This window comes from Phyllostomus hastatus, unplaced genomic scaffold, assembly GCF_019186645.2.
Source record: "Phyllostomus hastatus isolate PE091 unplaced genomic scaffold, TTU_PhHast_1.1 phas_scaffold_11, whole genome shotgun sequence".
Classification (NCBI taxonomy): Eukaryota; Metazoa; Chordata; class Mammalia; order Chiroptera; family Phyllostomidae; genus Phyllostomus; species Phyllostomus hastatus.
In genome coordinates, this window is record NW_025334005.1 from 1,417,878 (window position 1) to 1,437,276 (window position 19,399).

At 59.3% G+C, this 19,399-nt stretch overlaps 1 protein-coding gene across 2 annotated transcripts in view; it reads left to right on the plus strand.

The window, feature by feature from the left end:
* Positions 1-19,399, plus strand: part of CPT1A (carnitine palmitoyltransferase 1A) — a 46,312-nt gene that overhangs the window by 12,595 nt on the left and 14,318 nt on the right. For both annotated transcript variants that reach the window (XM_045854857.1, XM_045854858.1), the window contains exons 3-12: positions 1,797-1,936; positions 4,610-4,781; positions 6,990-7,091; positions 7,903-8,040; positions 8,449-8,526; positions 10,080-10,187; positions 10,860-10,947; positions 12,003-12,198; positions 14,067-14,255; positions 14,789-14,894. In XM_045854857.1, the coding sequence (XP_045710813.1) occupies positions 1,797-1,936; positions 4,610-4,781; positions 6,990-7,091; positions 7,903-8,040; positions 8,449-8,526; positions 10,080-10,187; positions 10,860-10,947; positions 12,003-12,198; positions 14,067-14,255; positions 14,789-14,894 (1,317 nt within the window). The remainder of the gene's footprint in view (positions 1-1,796; positions 1,937-4,609; positions 4,782-6,989; positions 7,092-7,902; positions 8,041-8,448; positions 8,527-10,079; positions 10,188-10,859; positions 10,948-12,002; positions 12,199-14,066; positions 14,256-14,788; positions 14,895-19,399) is intronic.

A 19,399-nucleotide genomic window follows, 5' to 3' on the forward strand; every position in this document is an offset into this window, starting at 1 on the left:
CATCGTACACGGGCAGTGCTGGTTCCGTTATCTATAAAAACGTTTTTCTTTTATTCATACCCATGCATTGGAAGTATAGCTCTAGAAAGCAATAATGGTGTCCACATGCAAATTAACACCCTGGAAGACGAGAATCAGTTTTATATGTAAATAAAAACAATGAGCTTAACATGGAAGATGTTTTTCCTGAAAGTTGGGACCAAAAACGTGGGCACAGTGTACACGGGAGTGCCTTATACTCAGCAACATAGGGTACTCACTGTTTTAAGCGCGTATCTTGTTTCTAATGTACTTTGTTTTTAAAGTTCAGGCGAGATCAAAGGGCAAGATCCAGTCAGAAGGGAATGCTGCCGCCCCCCCCCCCCCAGGGGGAGACGGTACAGGTGGAATTTTTAGCCTCGTCTTCCTTTTTAGAGGGACTCAGAAGGCCCAGGAGCTAGAGTAGGTGACAGCAGTGGCCTCAGAGGTGGGCCTGGCAGGGCAGGTGTCCTGGGGCTCAGCGGGGGGGTGGGGAGGTTGTGGGGTCCATCCCCCACCTGGCATCACAAATGGAGCAGGGCGCCCTCTACAGGCGGAGCGGAGGTTGCCCCCTGGCCTCGCCGAGGGCTCCTCCAAGTGGTGGGAAACAGGAACGGCAGCGGGGGAGGGGGCCATCATGGCAGCCCAGCGGTGATGTGGTTCCCGGTGTGGGGGCAGGACTGATACCCGGGAGAGTACAGGGTGTCCGATGAGGTGGGCCGCCCACAGCCAAGGGGTTTCTTAGAGGGCCCCGTGATCGCTCAGAGGAGGGGGCCGGGGGGGCTGTCAGAGCAGCTGTAGGGGGTGGGAACCTTCCTCCCTGCGTTTTAACTTAGCTTACCACCGCCCCCCCCCCCCATCTCTTCCCTCTCGACAGCGGTGGGAAAGCCGAGGGAAGTAACAAACAGTAGGCGCGCAGCTATCTGCCGAGACCTTCAGATAAAGCTCCCAGCGCCTTCTAGTTGCTGTGTTTGTTTTAGGGATTGTATCAGTTTATGCTCAGAGAGAGGGCAGCGGGGCGGGAAACGCTGGTCTCAGGCGCCCCCGCTGGGACCGGCCCACCCCCCAGGCCTGTGCCCTGACCCCGGGGACCACGCCAGGGACCGGTCACTTTGCCTGTGGGATGACACCTCGCCCCCTGAGCCGCCCGGGTCGGGCGCTTCGGGAGTCTGTTTGTCCGTTGGTCAAATCACTCTCACGAATGGCTTCCGCAACACCTGGTTGTACTTGGAAGTTTTGAAACATACAGAAAAGTCGGAGGCCCCGCCCCACCTCCCAGTTTCCAGCCCCGTTACAGTGTTGCCAATGTTGCTTCGTTCTCCTCCAGCCCCCTTCCTGCTCCTCTGGGGGGGTTTCTGTGGGGCGTGGGAGGGTTTGGCTGAAGACTTCACAGCACGTTTTCGACGTGGACTGAGGACCCCTGTATATACTGCAGGGTTAAGTGGCTTCTTGGCTCAGCAGGGAGGGGTTGGTTTTGGAGAGGGGTCTCAGCCTTGCAGGCGTAGCAGATTGGGGAGAGGCCTTCCTGGCTGGCTCAGTGACGGCCTCCACCCACGGGTGTCATTCACTGGTCTGGGTGGAGCTCGGGAATCTGTGTTCAACTGGCTTCTCGGTGATTCTCGTGTCCTGGGGTCACCTGGGGAAACTGAGGGAGAGCTCGTGGTGGGGAGGGGAGGAGCTCGGCGGCAGCTGGTGCGGCCGCGGGGGGGCGGCCCTGGGGGAGAGCGGCAGCAGGGCCGGCCCCACCGCCCGACGCCTCACGGCGGGTCTCCTTCCAGAACGGCATCATCACCGGCGTGTACCCAGCGAGCCCCTCCAGCTGGCTCATCGTGGTGGTGGGCGTGATGTCGACCATGTACGCCAAGATCGACCCCTCGCTGGGAATCATCGCCAAGATCAGCCGGACCCTTGAAAGAACGTGAGGACCCCCCTCCGCCCCTCGGGTCCTCGGGGGGTTACTTTTTGTGTCTCGGTGGCTGCTGCTTGTGTCTTTCTGAGTGGCGCGACTGTCGCTGTTCTGGGCTCAGAACATGGGGGGGGGCACGTTTGCTGCTGTTCTTCTGTCTGTACGCCTCCCCACCCCCCCCCGAGGCTGGACTGCTGTTCCGACTCCCACTGCCCCTGACCGATCCCGGCCCGTTCCCAGAGGAGGGATGGTCCCTATGTCCTTAAGCCACCACCGGGCTTTGTTTCTCAGGCCAGGAGCGGCGTGTGGGCCCGGAGTCCTATAATACAGGGACGAGACACACAGCCCATGGGTACCCCTGGCTCCAGGGCCAGGTCTGTGGGGTCTGGCCTGAGCTGCAGAAAGGAGCTCGGATGCTCTGCCTAGATTTATTTTATCTTATTTTTTAAAATTATTTACTTTATTTTTTGAGAGGGAATGGAGGGCGGAGAGAGAGAAATATCAATGTGTGGTTGCTGGGGGTCATGGCCTGCAATCCAGGCATGTGCCTGACTGGGAATCGAACCTGCGACACTTTGGTTCGCAGCCCGAGCTCCATCCACTGAGCTACGCCAGCCAGGGCTCTGATTTTAAATATCAGTCTTTCGGCAGCCCTGGGGCTCAAGGGCAGTTGAGTCACCCACAGGGCCAGGAGGCCTTGGGAACGCTGGCTCGTGCCTTTATAAGCATCCGGGGCCCCGAATGAAGACGCCCTGTCATTTTGGGGGGAGCGGGCCCGCATCGGATGTCTGCCCGATTCCCTGGCCTGCCGGGGGGTGGGGTGGCCCGGGCAGGCACCTGGGCACCCTCGGCACTCTCCTCCCTCCGGTCCCCAGTCCCCCCGGGGCACCGGCCCACCCCCGGCACACAGCTCGGCCCGAACACCGTGCTGTTTCACCTGCTTCTCAGACTGGCCTGGGCCTGACCCAGATTTTTAATTCACTCTCGACTGTGGGCCGCCTCTTAACACTGGATTATACCTGGGGGTGGCGCTATTTAAAGCCCCGGTAATCTGGATCTCTATAAGATTTGTTTCTTTGTTCCTCCAACCCCGTGGTGGAAACTGGGCCATCAGGTCCCAGATTGGGAAAGACTTGGTTAGGGGCCATGCTAGAGTGCTCTGTGGGTTTTGTGAATCGGGTGAGCACGGGTGTCTTTTTTCCTTCCGTGACGTGGCACTTCGACGTCTGACACGGAGATCATCTCAGAGCCAGGTTCTCACACCCCTACCCCCCAGGTTTGCTCGTGGATGAGACTGTGGAAAAAGAACGTATAGGTGTCAAGTAGAGACCACAGTTCAACTTGAACGCAAGGTTTGACGGGTTCTGGAAAGATAGGTTGCTTGTTTTTTAAAGAGTTTAGTTATTTATTTTTAGAGAGATGGGAAGGGAAAGAGAAAGAGGGAGAGAAACACCCATGTGTGGTTGCCTCTTGTGCACCCCCCACTGGGGACCTGGCCCACAACCCAGGCGTGTGCTCTGACTGGGAATCGAACCGGCAACCCTTTGGTTCGCAGGCCAGTGCTCAATCCATAGAGCCATACCAACCAGGGCTAGAAAGATCTGTTTTGAAGCTATGCATTTGACCTGGAAAAAGTGTCCCTATGCCACTTTATTATAAAACGTCAAATTGGCGGTTCCCAAATACTGGCGACGCCTTCACGTTGCACATGGGTGGTTTCAGTAATTTGAGGCACACTTCGTTTTTGTTTTGTAAATATCTTGCCCTTCTCCAAACAACGGAAACTAAAAGCAAAACCACGAAGACATGTGAACGGCCACGTTTCTCCTCAAGTCCCATCCTTGTCGTGAAATAGATCACGTTCCAGCCCTGGCTGGCGTAGCTCAGGGGACTGAATGCGGGCTGTGAACCAAAGCATCGCAGGTTCGATTCTCAGCCACGGCCCCCAGCAACCGCACATTGATGTTTCTCTCTCTCTCTATCTCTCTCTCTCTCTCTCTCTCTCTCTCTCTCTCTCTCTCTCTCTCTCTCTCTGTCTCTCTCTCCCCCCTCTCTGAAAATAAATAAATAAAATCTTTAAAAAAAATAGATCATGTTCCCCCGCCAGTGAAAACGGATCATCCTCATCATCTAAAGGATCGTTCTACACGATCAGTTTCTCTGTGTGCGCGTGGTCAATGTTCCTGCCTCCACCCACACCAAGCTCGCGTGCTGCGAATAGTTGAGGTGATCGTTTGGCCCAGGGGTCTGGGTCCTGTGTCAGCAACGATGACACCCAGAGGGACGTCTGAGACACAGGATGGGGGTAGCATGGGGACGGCTGGGCGTCCTCGTCCCTGGGGGCAGGCCGCAGCCTGCAGCATCACCTCTGTCATCATCCCGAGACCCCGAAGGCCGTCGTGCATTTCCCCTGTGACACGAACTGGCCTCGGCTCGTTTTGAGGGTCATGGACAGGGCTGGTTCACGCCGAGGCCAGAAGCAGACTGCCCGAGGCTCCACAGTGGGGCCAAGGCACGAGTCCCCTCTGGTCAGGCCCGACTCTGGCTCCTGACCCCGGGGCTGCCGTGTCCTCAGCGTCCTCAGGAGCCCGCGGTGGCCTCAGTGGCGTGTGGCGCTTGGCAGAGCCGGCCCCCGAAGCCTCCCCTGCCGCTCACGCGCTCCCCGCTTGTCTCGTTGCCGCGCAGGGGCTGCATGTCCAGCCAGACGAAGCAGGTGGTCAGCGGCGTGCTGTTCGGCACGGGCCTGTGGGTGGCCCTGATCTTCACCATGCGCTATTCCCTGAAGGTGCTGCTGTCCTACCACGGCTGGATGTTCGCCGAGTACGGCAAGATGAGCCGCGCCACCAAAGTGTGGATGGTAACCAAGCCCGCGGGCTGCGCGCCAGCGACCCCCCCCCCCAGAAGCCCCCGTTCTGTTCGCTGTCAGTGACTCGGACGGTTGCAGACCCCGCAGACCCGCAAGATGGTGCTGTTTGTCCTTCTGGGTCGGGCCCGTGTCCCTCAGCCTAGGGTCTCGTGGGGACCCTCACCGGACCTGTTCTTCCTTTGACCCCTGGTGACTCGGGGGCCGACCTCTGCTTGCTGGAGGGGATGGGTTCACCATAGCTCAGAAGTTTGGGCCAAAGAATATTTTTCCTTCTTTTTTTTTTAAACGTGATTTTTAAAAAAGACTTTACTTACTTATTTTAGAGAAGGGGAAGGGAGGGAGATAGAGAGGGAGAGAAACATCAACGTGTGGTTGCCTCTAGCACACCCCCTACTGGGGACCTGGCCTGCAACCCAGGCATGTGTCCTGACTGGGAATCGAACCGGCGATGCTTTGGTTCGCAGGTCAGACCTCCAGCCGCTGAGCCACACCAGCCAGGGCCAGGATATTTTTCTTGAGTGACATTTGGGAGAGCCAAACATTGTACGTGACTGCCCACTAGATCAGTCCTCCGGGTCATCCACGAAGTAAAAGTGCCACCTGTTCGCTTCTTCATAGCTTTTCCTTTAAAAAATTTAAAAAACATGTTTTCAGTTGATTTTTTTCTTGAGACAGAGTAAGAAAGAGGCACCGATGTGCTGTTTTATTTATTTATACAGTTCACTGGTGGACCCTTAGATGTGCCCTGACCAGGGCTTGAACCCGCAACCTTGGCGTATCAGGAAGGTGCTCTAACCAGCTGAGCTGCCCAGCCAGTGTCTTTGTAGCTTTTCTAACTGGAAGTCAGGGTTCCCTGGTTTCCCCGCTGACCAGTCCGACCGGAACCCCTGAGAGTCACTCGTGTGCCGGTTTCAGCCGGTGCCAGCTCTGTCTGCCAGCTCTTCGGCACCCTCCCAGCCCCCTGGGGGCCCCGAACGGTGGAGGTCTGGGGGGCACCCCTGGGCGTGAGCCCACCGCACACCCCTGCCCGCTGGCCTTTCCCAGACCGACCTCCACTGGTGCTTAGATTGCGTGTTCCGGTTCCCAGGGAAGCAGAATGGGACACGCAGAACAGGTGCAGACAGGGGCGGTCTCCCCCGCCTTCCCAAAGAGGTGACACTCCCACAGGTGACACTCAGGGCAGACGTCCCGTTGGGTCCCAGCGCTCCTCATCATCAAGAATCACCCGCCACACACACCCACCTCACGAGCCCCAGAAATTCCTCTGAGGTCTGGTCGGCATGAGATGACCATTGTTGTACCAAGTTCAGAACATTGCAGCCGAAAGTAAGGGCCGATGGCGGGCAAATGTGCTGTCCACAGGGGCCACTGACGATGACCAAAGGGCCACACACTGCTTCTGGGGCTGGCTTGAGGTCCAGGCACCTTGGCTCAGAGCCTCGAGCCGATCCTGAAGCAAGAGCCCCGCAGAAGCAGGTGGGCGAGCCCACCCGGCCTGCAGGAGGGCAGTCGGACCGCCATGCCCAGGTGCCCGAGGAGACCCCTGGCCGGAGGGCCCGGCTCCTGGACCAGGTGGGGCACCTCGCAGCGTCTGTCAGACCCAGGCTTTCGTTCGGCCCGGTGGTTAGTTGGGGACACCTGCGTCTTTGCAAAGGCCTGCAAGGGGCGGGGGGGGCAGAAAGCGGACTGGAGGAAGAAGGAACCACCCCAGAAAACTGGCCGTTGGAGACCCTTGAGAACTAATTTCAGATTCTTAGCGTCGTCTCAATTTTTTTTAAGATTTTATTTATTTATTTTTAGAGAGGGAAGGGAGGGTGAAAGAGAGAGAGAGAAACATCAGTGTGCGGTTGCTAGGGGTCATGGCCTGCAACCCAGGCATGTGCCCTGACTGGGAATCAAACCTGCGACATTTTGGTTCACAGCCCGAGCTCAATCCACTGAGCTATGCCAGCCAGGGCTTCCATTTTTTTTATTTCTTTTTTTAAGATTTTATTTATTTATTTTTAGAGAGGGAAGGGAAGGAGAGAGAGAGAGACATCAATGTGTAGTTGCTGGGGGCCGTGGCCTGCAACCCAGGCATGTACCCTGGCTGGGAATCGAACCTGCGATTCCTGGTTCGCAGCCCGCGCTCAATCCACTGAACTACACCAGCCAGAGCTCGTCTCAACTTTTTTAATGTTCTTTTTTTTTTTTTTTTAGGCTATGGTCAAGATCTTTTCTGGCCGCAAACCCATGCTGTACAGCTTCCAGACATCTCTGCCGCGCCTGCCGGTCCCTGCCGTGAGGGACACAGTGACCAGGGTGGGTGCCGCTGCCCGCTCTCGGGGGTGGTGCCCCTGGGAAATGCCGGCCGGCCGGCCGTGGGATTGAGGCTTACGGCTTCAAGGCGGCTGTCAGTTCACTGGCCGCTGCTTGGGTGTGACCCCTGGGAGGCTGTTCTGGGAGGTCATTTCCCCAACCTATCAGCACGTCGTAGGCGCTTTGGTAAAAGGCGTCGCCTTCGATAGAGACGCCACTTGGCAAGTTTTTTAAACAGCTGCATCGAGATGTATCCCCCTCCATCCAAATTCACTCAGTGCTTTTGCTGGGTTCCTCCACTCATTGTTTAAACCGGGCTAATATATCCTTCACGTCCGAGGGACCATGTTAGCCACTTGAAAGGGGACAGCTCTGTGGCAGGATGTCCACTCCCAGTGCTGTGAAAACCCTGGACCTGGAGCCCGGGCCTTGGCCTGGTGGTGGCGTGATGGTCCCGGTCCCCCGCCAGCTTCCCCCTGTCATCGCTCATTGTAGTTGTCGCAGCCGAGGTGAGGACGGAGCCCTGGTCAGCGGCCCCACCAGGGCCACCCCTGCAGTGGCCTCGTTCACTGACCGGGGCCTTGTTCGCCTGGATGTCCCTCGGCTGATCCCCTGGCGGTGCAGGACCGGGGGAGTGCGCAGGCCCGTTAGGATGAAAGGTTTAATTGTTTAGTTATCAGTCCCTGGAGCATCTGTCTGTAGCGTGGGGCCAGCACGGCCAGCCCAGGGGAATACGTCACGTGTTTGGTCTTCTCCCTGTGGACGCCGCGGGCCCTGACCTGGCCTGCGTGCCTCTCGCTCGCCCCAACCCCAGTACCTGGAGTCGGTGAGGCCGCTCATGAAGGAAGCCGACTTCAGGCGGATGACGGCTCTTGCCGAAGACTTCGCCGTCAGCCTCGGGCCCAGGCTGCAGTGGTACCTGAAGCTGAAGTCCTGGTGGGCGACCAATTACGTAAGCACGTACACACGCACGGGTCTCCTCGGTGGGCTCTGGGCCAGTGCACAAGGCAGGCGTTTGCATGCGAACCCGGCGGCGGTGGCGGGGGCCGGGTTTTGGGGAGCAGCGGACGTGGAGGAGAGGCGCTACCTGGGACCCAGGCAAAACCAGCGGGGGCGCCAGGAGTGGGGCCCGGGCGCCAGCTGGGGTCGTATCCGTCATTAAGAAATGTGGGCAGTCGGCTGCCGATTACTCTTTCCACCCGGTCTTCTTTTTAACCAGCTGTGAAGTGCAGGCAGCCTCCCCGCCAGCTCTGCACCGCGACCTAAAAAAGCCCACTTCCCGCCCCCCCGTTGACCGCACTCTTCGCGCCCCCACGGGCCCCGGGTCTGCCTCGCTGAGCTCCCGTGTCTGCACCCACAGGTGAGCGACTGGTGGGAGGAGTACATCTACCTGCGGGGCCGGGGGCCGCTGATGGTGAACAGCAACTACTACGCGATGGTGAGTCTTCCTGCTGTGGCCCGGGCCCCTCCCCTCCCGCTCCCTCTGCCCAAGGCTTCTCGCCCACTGGGGAGCCCAGGACCTGCTGCCCACACCGGAGAGCTACAGGGCGGGCTCTGGTGCTGGCGAGGCAGCTCAAGGGCACCGTGCTCCTGCTGGGGAATTTGGGTCACAAACATGCCCCCGTGGCCAGCAGGCATTCCTCCCGAGAGGAGTGGGTGCCCCCGCCCATTTTCCTGACAGCGCTGGGTAAACACAGTGTCACAGTGTCGCCATGGCATGAAGGGCTCAGGGGCAGCGAATGGGCCAGTGTCGGCCAACAGCCGGCCCGCTGCTGAGCTTTGTCCCTTGCTCTGAGGCACCACAGAGTCACTCGTCTGGTCTGTTGAGACACCGGTGGCCTGGGGGTGGGGGGGGGCAGGTGTCATTATTTTGTTAGAAGCCTCTCAGTGTGGCTTCTAGGGTGTTGTTTAATGACTGGTGAGTCAAACTCGTTCTCTTTCCTGTGCTATTCTTTTTTTTTTTTTTTAAGATTTATTTATTTTTAGAGAGATGGGAAGGTGGGGGGAGAGAGAGAAGAGAAAAGTTGATGCGAGAGAGAAACGTTGATGGTGGCCTCTCACAGGGTCCCCGGCGCGGGACTGAACTTGCGGCCCAGGCCTGGGTCCTGACCGGGGAATCGAGTTGGACCTTTTGGTTGGTGGGGGGACGCCCCCCCCGCACCTGCTGAGCCGCACCAGCCAGGGCTCTTTTTCACGGACTTGAGAGAGTGAGAAAGAGAAATATCAGTTCATCGTTCCTTTTGGTTAGTGAGTGCGTTCATGGGTTGGTGCTTGCCTGCGCCTTGACCAGGGACGGAACCCTGCACCTTGGTGTTCGAGGATGTCGCCGAACCAATAGAGCCCCCTGGCCAGGACCCCCCCCCCCGGTTCTTTACCTCCTTTTATCTTTTCTCTCTGTTTCTCTTTATTGCTGTTCTTTCCCTCTGCTTTGCCTCCTTGTCAAATTTTTCTCTTCTTTTTCTTTTAGCTTTTTTGTAGAGGCAACCACACATTGACGTTTCTCTCGCTCTTTCTTCCTCCCTTCCCCTCTCTCTAAAAATAAATAAAATCTTTAAATATATATATGTATATATATATAGAAACACACACACTCACACTGTTACCTTTACTAGCCCAAAAATTACTTGGGGGTTTGTGTTCTTCTAAAACATAACAAAATAAAATTTGTGCCCTGACCGGGTAGTTCAGTGGGTTAGAGTGTTGTCCTGATACACCAAGGTTGCAGGTTCGATCCCTGGTCAGGGCACATGAAAGAACCAGCCAGTGAGTGTATCAGTAAGTGGAACAACAAATTGATGTTTCTCTCTCTTTCTCTGAAATCCATAAAATAAGGCGAAACTGGCAAAGTTCGGGAAGTGAAACGACAGTGGTTTTGCAGCAGCGCAGGGGTGACCCGGAGCCTGCGCGGCTGACTCAGCACGGCCGCCGCGTGCTCAGGCAGCCCGTGGGCCCCCGCGAGCTCTGTCCGCGCTGACCTGAGTCCCGTTGCAGGACCTGCTGTACGTGACGCCCACGCACATCCAGGCCGCCAGGGCGGGCAACGCCATCCACGCCATCCTGCTGTACAGACGCAAGCTGGACCGGGAGGAGCTCAAACCGGTGAGCACACGGACCCCCTTTCCAAGCCAGTTCTTCCGAAACCAGCTTCACGAGGGTCCAGTCGTGTCCCTGCGCAGCTGGCGAGTTCCCATGGAGACCTGACACTACACTTGGGGCGTGGACACGGCTGTTCCCTCCTTGTGCCTTCCCCCTGCCTCTGCGCCCTCGGCCGTCCCCGTCCCCTGTCCCTTGCTGCGCCCTCCCCACCCATCACCCACCAGGTGCCCCCCATCTGCCTTCTGTCCCCCTCGGCCACTGCTCATTTGTTTTTGTAACTGGTCTGATGCACTCACTTCTGTCACCTGCCTCTTGAAGGCACTCTGGTTGACTTGGAAGGACAGCAGTACAGTTGGTGACCCACTGGAGAGGGACAGGGCACTCCTTTTGTAAATGCAGCCCTCGGCCGAAGGGCTGGCCGACATGAGCCTGGTCAGAGTGCGTTCCTCAGGAGGCGACAGCGCGGGGGGCTGGGCCCTGGGAGGTCCAGCACGCCCCCTGGAAGCCCCCCCGCACCCCGGGGAGCAGCCGTTCCTTAAGGGTCCAGGGGCGGTTAAGCCAGGCCACGCCGTGGGCTCGGGACGCAAGCCCGGTGCCCCGTGTGTGGTGTTGGCGCCTGCCCCTCCTCTCTCCCCTGCGGAGTTTGTGTGTGTGAGACACCCTTTTGTATCCCAGATTCTTCTCCTGGGGTCCACCATCCCGCTCTGCTCCGCCCAGTGGGAGCGCATGTTCAACACGTCGCGGATCCCGGGCGAGGAAACGGGTGAGTCCCGGGGCGGGGGCGCTCCCTCCTCTCGCCGGCCGCGGGCGTCTCGGGCCGGGCCTGCGCCGCCGCCGCCTCCCCCCGGTGAGGTGCGTCCCCGGTGTCGCGTTCGTTTGGACGCGGGTATAGATGGGAACTTTTTCTTCATTTCTCTTTCTGAGAGTTCGTTACTAGTGCACAGGGACGCGCCTGGTGTTTGGGTCCTGCCGCTTCGTACGGAATGTGTTTATTAGTTGTAACAGTTTTGGGGTGGGGTGTTTCGGGGAGGGGTGTTCAGCCCGCGGGCCGCATGCAGCTCAGGGTGACTGTGGATGTGGCCCAACACAAAATCGTAAACGAAACCATCGTGAGACTTTTTTTGTGATGACGTGTCGCGATGTCTTGAACGCATGGCCGAAGACGACTCTTTCTTCCTTCAGGGCGGCCGGGAGCCGCCGGAAGGTTGGGCACCGCTGCTGAGGGTTTTCTGTGCGTGATAGCACGTCATCTGTACACAGGGACGGTTTTCCTCCTTCCGCTCCGATTGGGGCGCCCGCTCCTTTCTCCTGCCCAGTTGCTCTGGCTGGGACTTCTAGTGCCGCGTTGAGTAACAGCGGCAAGAATGAACCTCAGGGCAAGGCGGTGCACAGCCGACTTCCTCAGCAATGTGCCGCTGAGAGCTTTTCCTTTAAGACCAGGAACGAGACACGGTCTCTTCCAACTGCTCGTGGTCTGGGGGCCGTGACCACGGGGGTCCATGTCACAGATGAGAAAGTGGAGGCTCGGGGGTGGAAGCGGGTGGGCGTGAGGTTGAGTCGTGGGCCCAGGCCGACACACCTGGCTCCAGGGCTCTGGGCTCTGACGCCGTGCTCCACCCTCTGCAGACCGGAGCGGTGGACACGTGAGCACAGTGGGGGCGGGCGGGGTGAGGCGTGGGCGTGGCCGGCCAAGGCGTGGGCGTGGCCTGTCGAAGCATGGGCGTGGCCGGCCGAGGTGTGGGCGTGGCTGGCCGGCGGGCCCCTTTCTCGCCCCGCCTCTGACCTGCGCTGCGGTCCCGCATCTCGCCCCGCCCCCAGACACCATCCAGCACGTGAGGGACAGCAAGCACATCGTCGTGTTCCACAAGGGGCGCTACTTCAAGGTCTGGCTGTACCACGACGGCAGGCTGCTGCGGCCCCGGGAGATCGAGCAGCAGATGCAGCGGATTTTGGACGACCCGTCGGAGCCGCAGGCCGGGGAGGCGAAGCTGGCGGCCCTCACCGCGGGTGACAGGTGGGCGGCTCCTCCGCGAGGGGTGGCGAGTCTGGGCTGGGGGGGCACCCGGGGCTCTCTCCCGTCCCGGGGGCCCATCTGGGAGGAGGCATCTGGGGTGGGGGCACGCCCCACGGGCCAAGGGCACTGGTTGGTTCGGCTGTGTTTCAAGGGGGCGGGTCTCACCGCGGCTTCGGGTCACCTGGGCCGCCTGCGCATGCGGTTTCCGGGGCACGCGACAGAGAAGTCAGGAGTTGGGCTTCTGCACGGGCGGCCTCGTGTGGGATTTAGGCGACAGAACGCGTTTAAACCGAGGCCTATGCCTGCGCACTCCTGCCTCACCTGGGGGGTCACGCAGTGTGGGCCGGGGATGCAGCTGGCACAGGTGCTCAGGACAGGTGTCTTGGCCGCGGCTCTGAGATAGTGGGGGTCAGATCATTGTTCCGGGGTCCCTGTCCCGTGTGCTGGGGGGGGTGATGACGAGCACTGGAGGCCAGTGGCAGCCCCCTCGTTGGGACCAGCCACGCTGTGTTCAGACTTGGCCTGAAGCGTCACTGGGGGAGAGTGTCGTCCCCGTCAGAGCCCCTGAGGTACAGCCGTGTGGCGTTGCCACCCGGCGTTAGGACTGAGGTGGTGAGACCCTTCCGCAGAGACGAGGACGCTGCCCCAGGCGAGGGCACCCAGAGGCGGCAGGGAACTGCGGGGTGGGTCGGGAGGTGGGGACTTGAGGCAGGAGGGGTCCTGTGGGCCTGATGACATTCGAGCACGATCCTGTGATCAGGGCCGTTCAAGGGGCCCCTGCAGGCTGCAGTGACCCTAGCTGATCTACGGGACTGCTCTGGTCCCGGGGCCCCTGGACACGGGGGCCCGGTGTGGAAAGGACGGGATGCAGCCATGTGAGTGGGAAGGGAGGCCTGGCCAAGAAGCCGGGAGAGTTCAGCCACCCCTGGGGCACGGGCTCAGCCAGGAGGGGCAGTGGTGGGGGCATGTCCTGGGGAATAAGTCCACGTCCTGAGTGCTGGGTGTCAGCGGGGCCGTGGCCTGGGTGGAGGTGGTGTGGGGGCACCGGCCTCCGCTCCCTCCCTGGGACTCAGTGAGCGAGCGCCCAGCCCCGGTGCTGCCCGCGTGGGGCGCTGTCCATCTCAGCTGCCCGAGTCCATGGACCCCGTGTGCGTCTAGTCACACTGTCACCACTGTTGTCACCTGTTGTGGAGGGCAGCGGTCACAGCTGGGCCATGTTGGGACCTGTCGTGTTGATGGGCCTTTTGGCACCATGGGCACCACAGCCACACCCTTGAGGAGAGAAGAGGGCGGGAGACTGGCCGGATGACCGTGGACTGGAAGGGTGGGCAGGGGCACAGGACCCGGCGAGGCCCGAGTGACCGTCAGAGGAAGCCGGGGCTGGGACAGCTCCAGGCAGGCGGGTGTCGGGTCAGGTCCCCGTGGCCCACGTGAGATGGGACAGAAAAGAACCCCTTGAACTTGGCTGCCGGGTGTGGCATCCCTCATCACGGGACGTCCTGTGTCCCTTGTAGTGTGGCCTCGGGCAGGCTGGCATGGGTTTGAATCCCTCTCTGCCGGCGAGCAGCTGTGACCTCATCTCTATGCCTCAGTTTCCTCATCTGGAAGCTGGGCGTGGCAGCCTAGATGAGTGTGCTGGCCCTCGGGGCAGGGGTGTGGGGGCGGAGCTCGGAGCAGAGCCCAGCAGGGGAGAGGGCCCCCCCCCCCGCCCGGCTGTGACTTCCTCAGAACAGTCCCAGACAGGTCCTTTTCCTGAAGTCCCTAAAAGCCCGTGGCACCTAGGAAGAACGGTGTCCCTTCAAAACGTCACGTGCAAGGTGACGCCCCCCGACCGCCGCAGTCTGACCGCGTGCCCCTCCTCCCCCCAGGGTGCCCTGGGCCCGGTGCCGCCAGGCCCACTTCGCGAGCGGCAAGAACAAGCAGTCCCTGGACGCGGTGGAGAAGGCGGCGTTCTTCGTGACGCTGGATGACACGGAGCAGGGCTACAGGGCGGAGGACGCCGAGACGTCCCTGGACACCTACGCCAAGTCGCTGCTGCACGGCAGGTGTTCCGACAGGTACCGGCCTCGCCATGTGGGGGCCCGGGAGGGGCCTGACGTGCGGCTGACCTGCCTCCGGTGTCTGTCTGTCTCCCCCCCACACACACAGTCTGACGTCTGAGATTCTTCCCACCCCCATGCACGACCACATCCATTTGGGGGTGCTGGTGTGGCATGGGTGCAGGGGCCCCCGAGGGAGACCGGGGTGGGTGGGGCCTGGCCTGCACGGCCGTGCCGCATATGTCAGGTGGGATCCTGCCTGCCAGGCCGGGGGAGGTGGGGTGCAGGCACGTACAACCCCCCTTCTCTCCCAGCTGCCTTACTCGTTCCCATGCCGTGTCTGTCTGTCCTTCGGGCCCTCGTCTCTGTGTCTGGCGTCTGCTGTGTGCCTCCGTGGTCATGCCGGCGATTCCATCGCCCCTGGGACCTGCCCGGGGGCCGGGGGCGAAGTCTGCCGAGAGCCCATCCGGCAGGAAACGCGGTCACGGCGTTTGTCTGTTTTTCTCCCTGTAAACGCCGACGCCCCCCCCGACACGCCTGCTTCCCCGCAGGTGGTTCGACAAGTCCTTCACGTTCATCGTCTTCAAGAACGGGAAGATGGGCCTGAACGCGGAGCACTCCTGGGCGGACGCCCCCATCATGGGGCACCTCTGGGAGGTGAGTTCCCGCGGGCGTCCCCGGGCCGGGGAGGGGAGTGCGGCCCCAGGGCGAGCTCCGCTCCGGGGTGTCTGTCCGGCTCCGCGGTGAGCGTTTCCGGCGTGTGTGTCGGTGCTGCGCGTGTGCCGTGGAAACCCGGACCCGAGGCCTCGTGGCGTCCTCTCCCCCACGTCGGGTCCCTCGCCTGGCAACACGTGCGGTGCCACCTGCTGGTGGAGCGCAGAGCGGTGAACGGGCAGCGACGGCAGGGCAGACCCAAGCTCCGCCTGTTCCGAACGAAACCACCCTTTGCTGTGTCGGCTAGGTTCTCCTGCTCCGCCAGGTTGTAGGCCAGGTAAAGACAAGCATCTGAAAACCTTGGCTTATGAAAACACAGCAAGCCTTTTTATCACATGATTTCATTTTTTTTTTAAGGTTTCATTTACTTATTTTTAGAGAGAGGGGAAGGAAAGGAGGAAGAGAATCATCAGTGTGTGGTTGGCACTCACACGCCCCCTAGTGGGGACCTGGCCTGCAACCCAGGCATGGGCCCTGACTGGGAATCGAACCGGCGACCCTTTGGTTCACAGACCAGCACTCAATCCACTGAGCCACACCCACCAGGACTAGACACTTTTTTACAAGACTGTATCTGCCCATTTTTCCCTCTGGGGCTACACGGACTGTAGAGCGACCCTGTGTCCTGCCGCAGGGCCTTTGCGCCTGCTCTCCCTGCACAGAAGACTTCTGGCACCAGCCCCTATGTGACCCCACTTCTTCTCCGTGTCCCTGTCCCCGGCCGTCTCTCAAGACTCGGTCAGGAGCCCCTGTCACCCCTTCCTTGACTTCTCTTGACCATGTTAACCTCTGGTTGGAGTCCTGGCAGAACGTAACTGCCGTTCCCTCAGCGGGGGCGGTTTTCTGTACGGGAAAGGGGAAAACAGCGTGGCCAGTCTTTAAGACAGCGGCGTGGTCCCGAGACAGGCGCCCGCCGCAGCAGCCAAGTACCGAGGGTCCCTCGCCACCGCCAGGCTTTGCCGGCGCCAGCAGAGGCTTGGAGCTCCTCTGAGCTGGGAAGCCGCAAACATCAAACCGCCGGCCGTCTGGGCAGCACCAGAGGGCCCTGGACACCTTCCCCCCGGAGCACCACAGTCCATTCCAGGACGCGGGGCCACAGGGGCCTGGGAGCTGTTTCTGGCCCGGAGGGCGCTCCTGCCTGGCAGTGGGGAGGCCCCCGGAGAGTGAGGAGGTCAGGGGTATGTCCTAGGTGCCCCAGAGAAGTGGGCACAGGGACTTCGTCCTAGACCAGGGTGACCCATTGTAGGTGGTGATGTTGAACGGTCACAGCCCAGCTGACAGAATGACCTGCGGCTCCAGGGACCGTGCAGGGGCGAGGGGGGGTGGGCAGAGTCTCCTGGCAAGTGCAGGCTGAGCCGGGGCCCCGGGGGGTCGCGCCATGCCGGGTTGGAGGGGCCTGGGCGGCGATGGGTGACAGCAGAGACACGTCTGGTCCGAGTCGGGCTCTGTTCGCTCTCGGTGGGTTGCTGACGTTTAAACGTGCTGCTCTGGTGCCAAGCGGTGTGGACACGGCAGTGCCCCTTTGGGGCTCGGTCTGCGTGGCCCCTGCCTGCACGTGTGTGTGTGGGCCTCCTGTACCCCCCAGAGCCCCTCGCCATCTGACAGTGTCGCCGTCTGGCCTCAGGTGGATGGACGGTTTGCCTCCCTCATGGGTGGGGAGGCTCCCTGCACGCAGGGATTCTATTTTTTAAAATATTTTTTTGTTGGACTTACGGCCAAGACGGAGGCATAGGCAGATACACTGTGCCTCCTTGCACAACCAAAAGAAGGACAACCACAAATTTAAAAACAAAAAACAACCAGAACTGCCAGAAAATCGAACTGTACGGAAGTCTGACAACCGAGGAGTTAAAGAAGAAACACTCACCCAGCCCAGCAGGAGGGGCGGAGACGGGCAGCTGGGCCGAGAAGATGCACGGCGAGGTGGCGGCTGGCAAATTGGGTGGACCCACATTTGGGTGCAGATAAACCAGAAGGAACAACTGGGGAGTGAGACAGACCGCACAACCCAGGGTCGCAGCCCAGGGAAATAAAGCCTCAAACCTCTGATTGAAAACACCTGTGGGTGTTGAGGCAGCAGCAGGAGAAACTCCCAGCCTCACAGGAGAGTTCATTGGAGAGACCCACAGGATCCTGGAATGTACACAAACCCACCCACCCGGGAATCAGCACCAGAAGGGCCCACTTTGCTTGCAGATAGCAAAGGAAGTGACTGAAAACCGGCAGAGAGCAGAGCAAGTGCCACTGTTCCCTCTCAGACCCTCACCCACATAGAGCGTCACAAACCAGTGACTGGGCTGCCCCGCCCTGGTGACCACCTAAGGCTCCGCTCCTTGCTATGTAGCAGGTGCACTGAGACAACAACAAAAAAGGCCCAAAGGAAAGAACAGATCAAAGCTCCAGAAAAGACACAACTAAGTGATGAGGAGTTAGCCAACCTGTCAGATGAACAGTTCAAAACACTGGTGATCAGGATGCTCACAGAATTGGTTGAATATGGTCGCAAATTAGATGAAAAAGTGAAGGCTATGCTAAGTGAAATAAAGGAAAATGTACAGGGAACCAATAGTGATGGGAAGGAAACTGGGACTCAAATCAACAGTGTGGACCAGAAGGAAGAAATAAACAGTCAACCAGAACAGAAAGAAGAAACAAGAATTCAAAAAAATGAGGAGAGGCTTAGGAACCTCCAGGACAACTTTAAACGTTCCAGCGTCTTAATCATGGGAGTGCCAGAAGGCCAGAAGAGGAAGAGCAAAAAACTAAAAATTTATTTGAACAAATAATAAAGGAGAACGTCCCCAATCTGGCAAAGGAAATCTACTTCCAGGAAGTCCAGGAAGCTCGGAGAGTCCCAAAGAAGTCAGACCCAAGGAGGAACACACTGAGGCACATCATTACATTACATTACCAAGATGAAAGAGAAGGAGAGAATCTTAAAAGCAGCAAGAGGAAAACAAAGAGTTACCTACAAAGGAGTGCCCGTCAGCTGATTTCTCAGAAGAAAGCTTGCAGGCAAGAAGGAGCTGGAAAGGAGTATTCCAAGTCATGAAAGACAAGGGCCTACATCCCAGATTGCTCTATCCAGCAAAGCTGTCATTTAGAATGGGAGGGCAGATAAAGTGCTTCCCAGATAAGGTCAAGTGAAAGGAGTTCATCATCACCAAGCCCTTATTGTATGAAATGTTAAAGAGACTTATCTAAGAAAAAGAAGATAAAATATATGAACAGTAAAATGACAACCAGCTCACAGTTATTAACAACAAAACCTAAAAACAAAAACAAACTAAGCAAACAACTAGAACAGGAGCAGAACCACAGAAAGGGAGATCACACGGAGGGTTATCAGCAGGGGAGTGGGAGGGGGAGAGAAGGGGAAAGGTACAGGGAATGAGAAGCACAGGTGGCAGGCAGAAAACAGACAGGGGGAGGTGAGAATAGTGTAGGAAGTGGAGAAGCTGAAGAACTTGCACGTACGACCCGTGGACATGGACTAAAGGGGGAGAATCCAGGAGGGAGGGGGTGTGCAGGGCGGAAGGGAATAAAGGGGGGGACAATGGACAACTGTAACAGCATAGTCAATAAAGTGTATTTTAAAATATTTTTTAATTTTCATCGAGAGAATCCACAGACCGTAAAACTCCCCCTCTTGACAAGTACCGTGCGGTGGGTTCGTGCAGGCACCAGGCGGTCGTGCGGCCCCGGCACTAATTCCGGGACCCTTGGTGGCCCCCCAGACGGGCTGCACCCGCCCCCGCCCAGCCCCTGGCAGCTGTGCATGTCCCTTCTGTCTCTGCACCTGCCGATTCTGGCCGCTGCGTGGAGACGGAACCACATAGTACGTGGTGTTCTGTGCCTGGCCCCTCACCTGGCGCGTTGACTGTCAGGCCGCGTTGCCGCCCCGCCCCTCTTCAGGGCCGAATAGTATTCCTTTGCGTGGGCGGGCCACCCTTTACTCCTCCGTTCATCACCTGACGGACATCTGGGTCAGCTCCACTTCTGACCACAGTGAGCCCTGCCTCTGTGAACACTTGTGCACAGGGCTTACGTGAACATCCGTGTTGATTTGTCCCGAGTGTGAACCCAGGATTGGCCTCGCTGGGTCAGGGGGCCGTGTTTCGCTGGCCGAGGAAGGGCAGGAATCCTTGTCTGTGGTTCATTCACCCTGCGGTCTCAGTGCTCAGAAGGGCCGCTGTCCGCGGAAGGCGCTCAGCAAGGCCCCGTGGAATAAGCTGTGGGAAGAGGGTGTTCCCGGCCGCCCTGGAGTCCCGGCCGCAGGGGAGGGGCCGGCTGCAGGGGAGGGGCCGCTGGGACCGGCGGCTTCCCCTCACTCCCTGAGGCCTGGTGTCCGCAGGTGCGCCACAGACCTTTACAGTCTAGACGGGACTGTTTCACGGACGGCTCCCGGGGAACGCCCTCCCGCAGCCGGGGCCCAGAGGCGGCCCCGA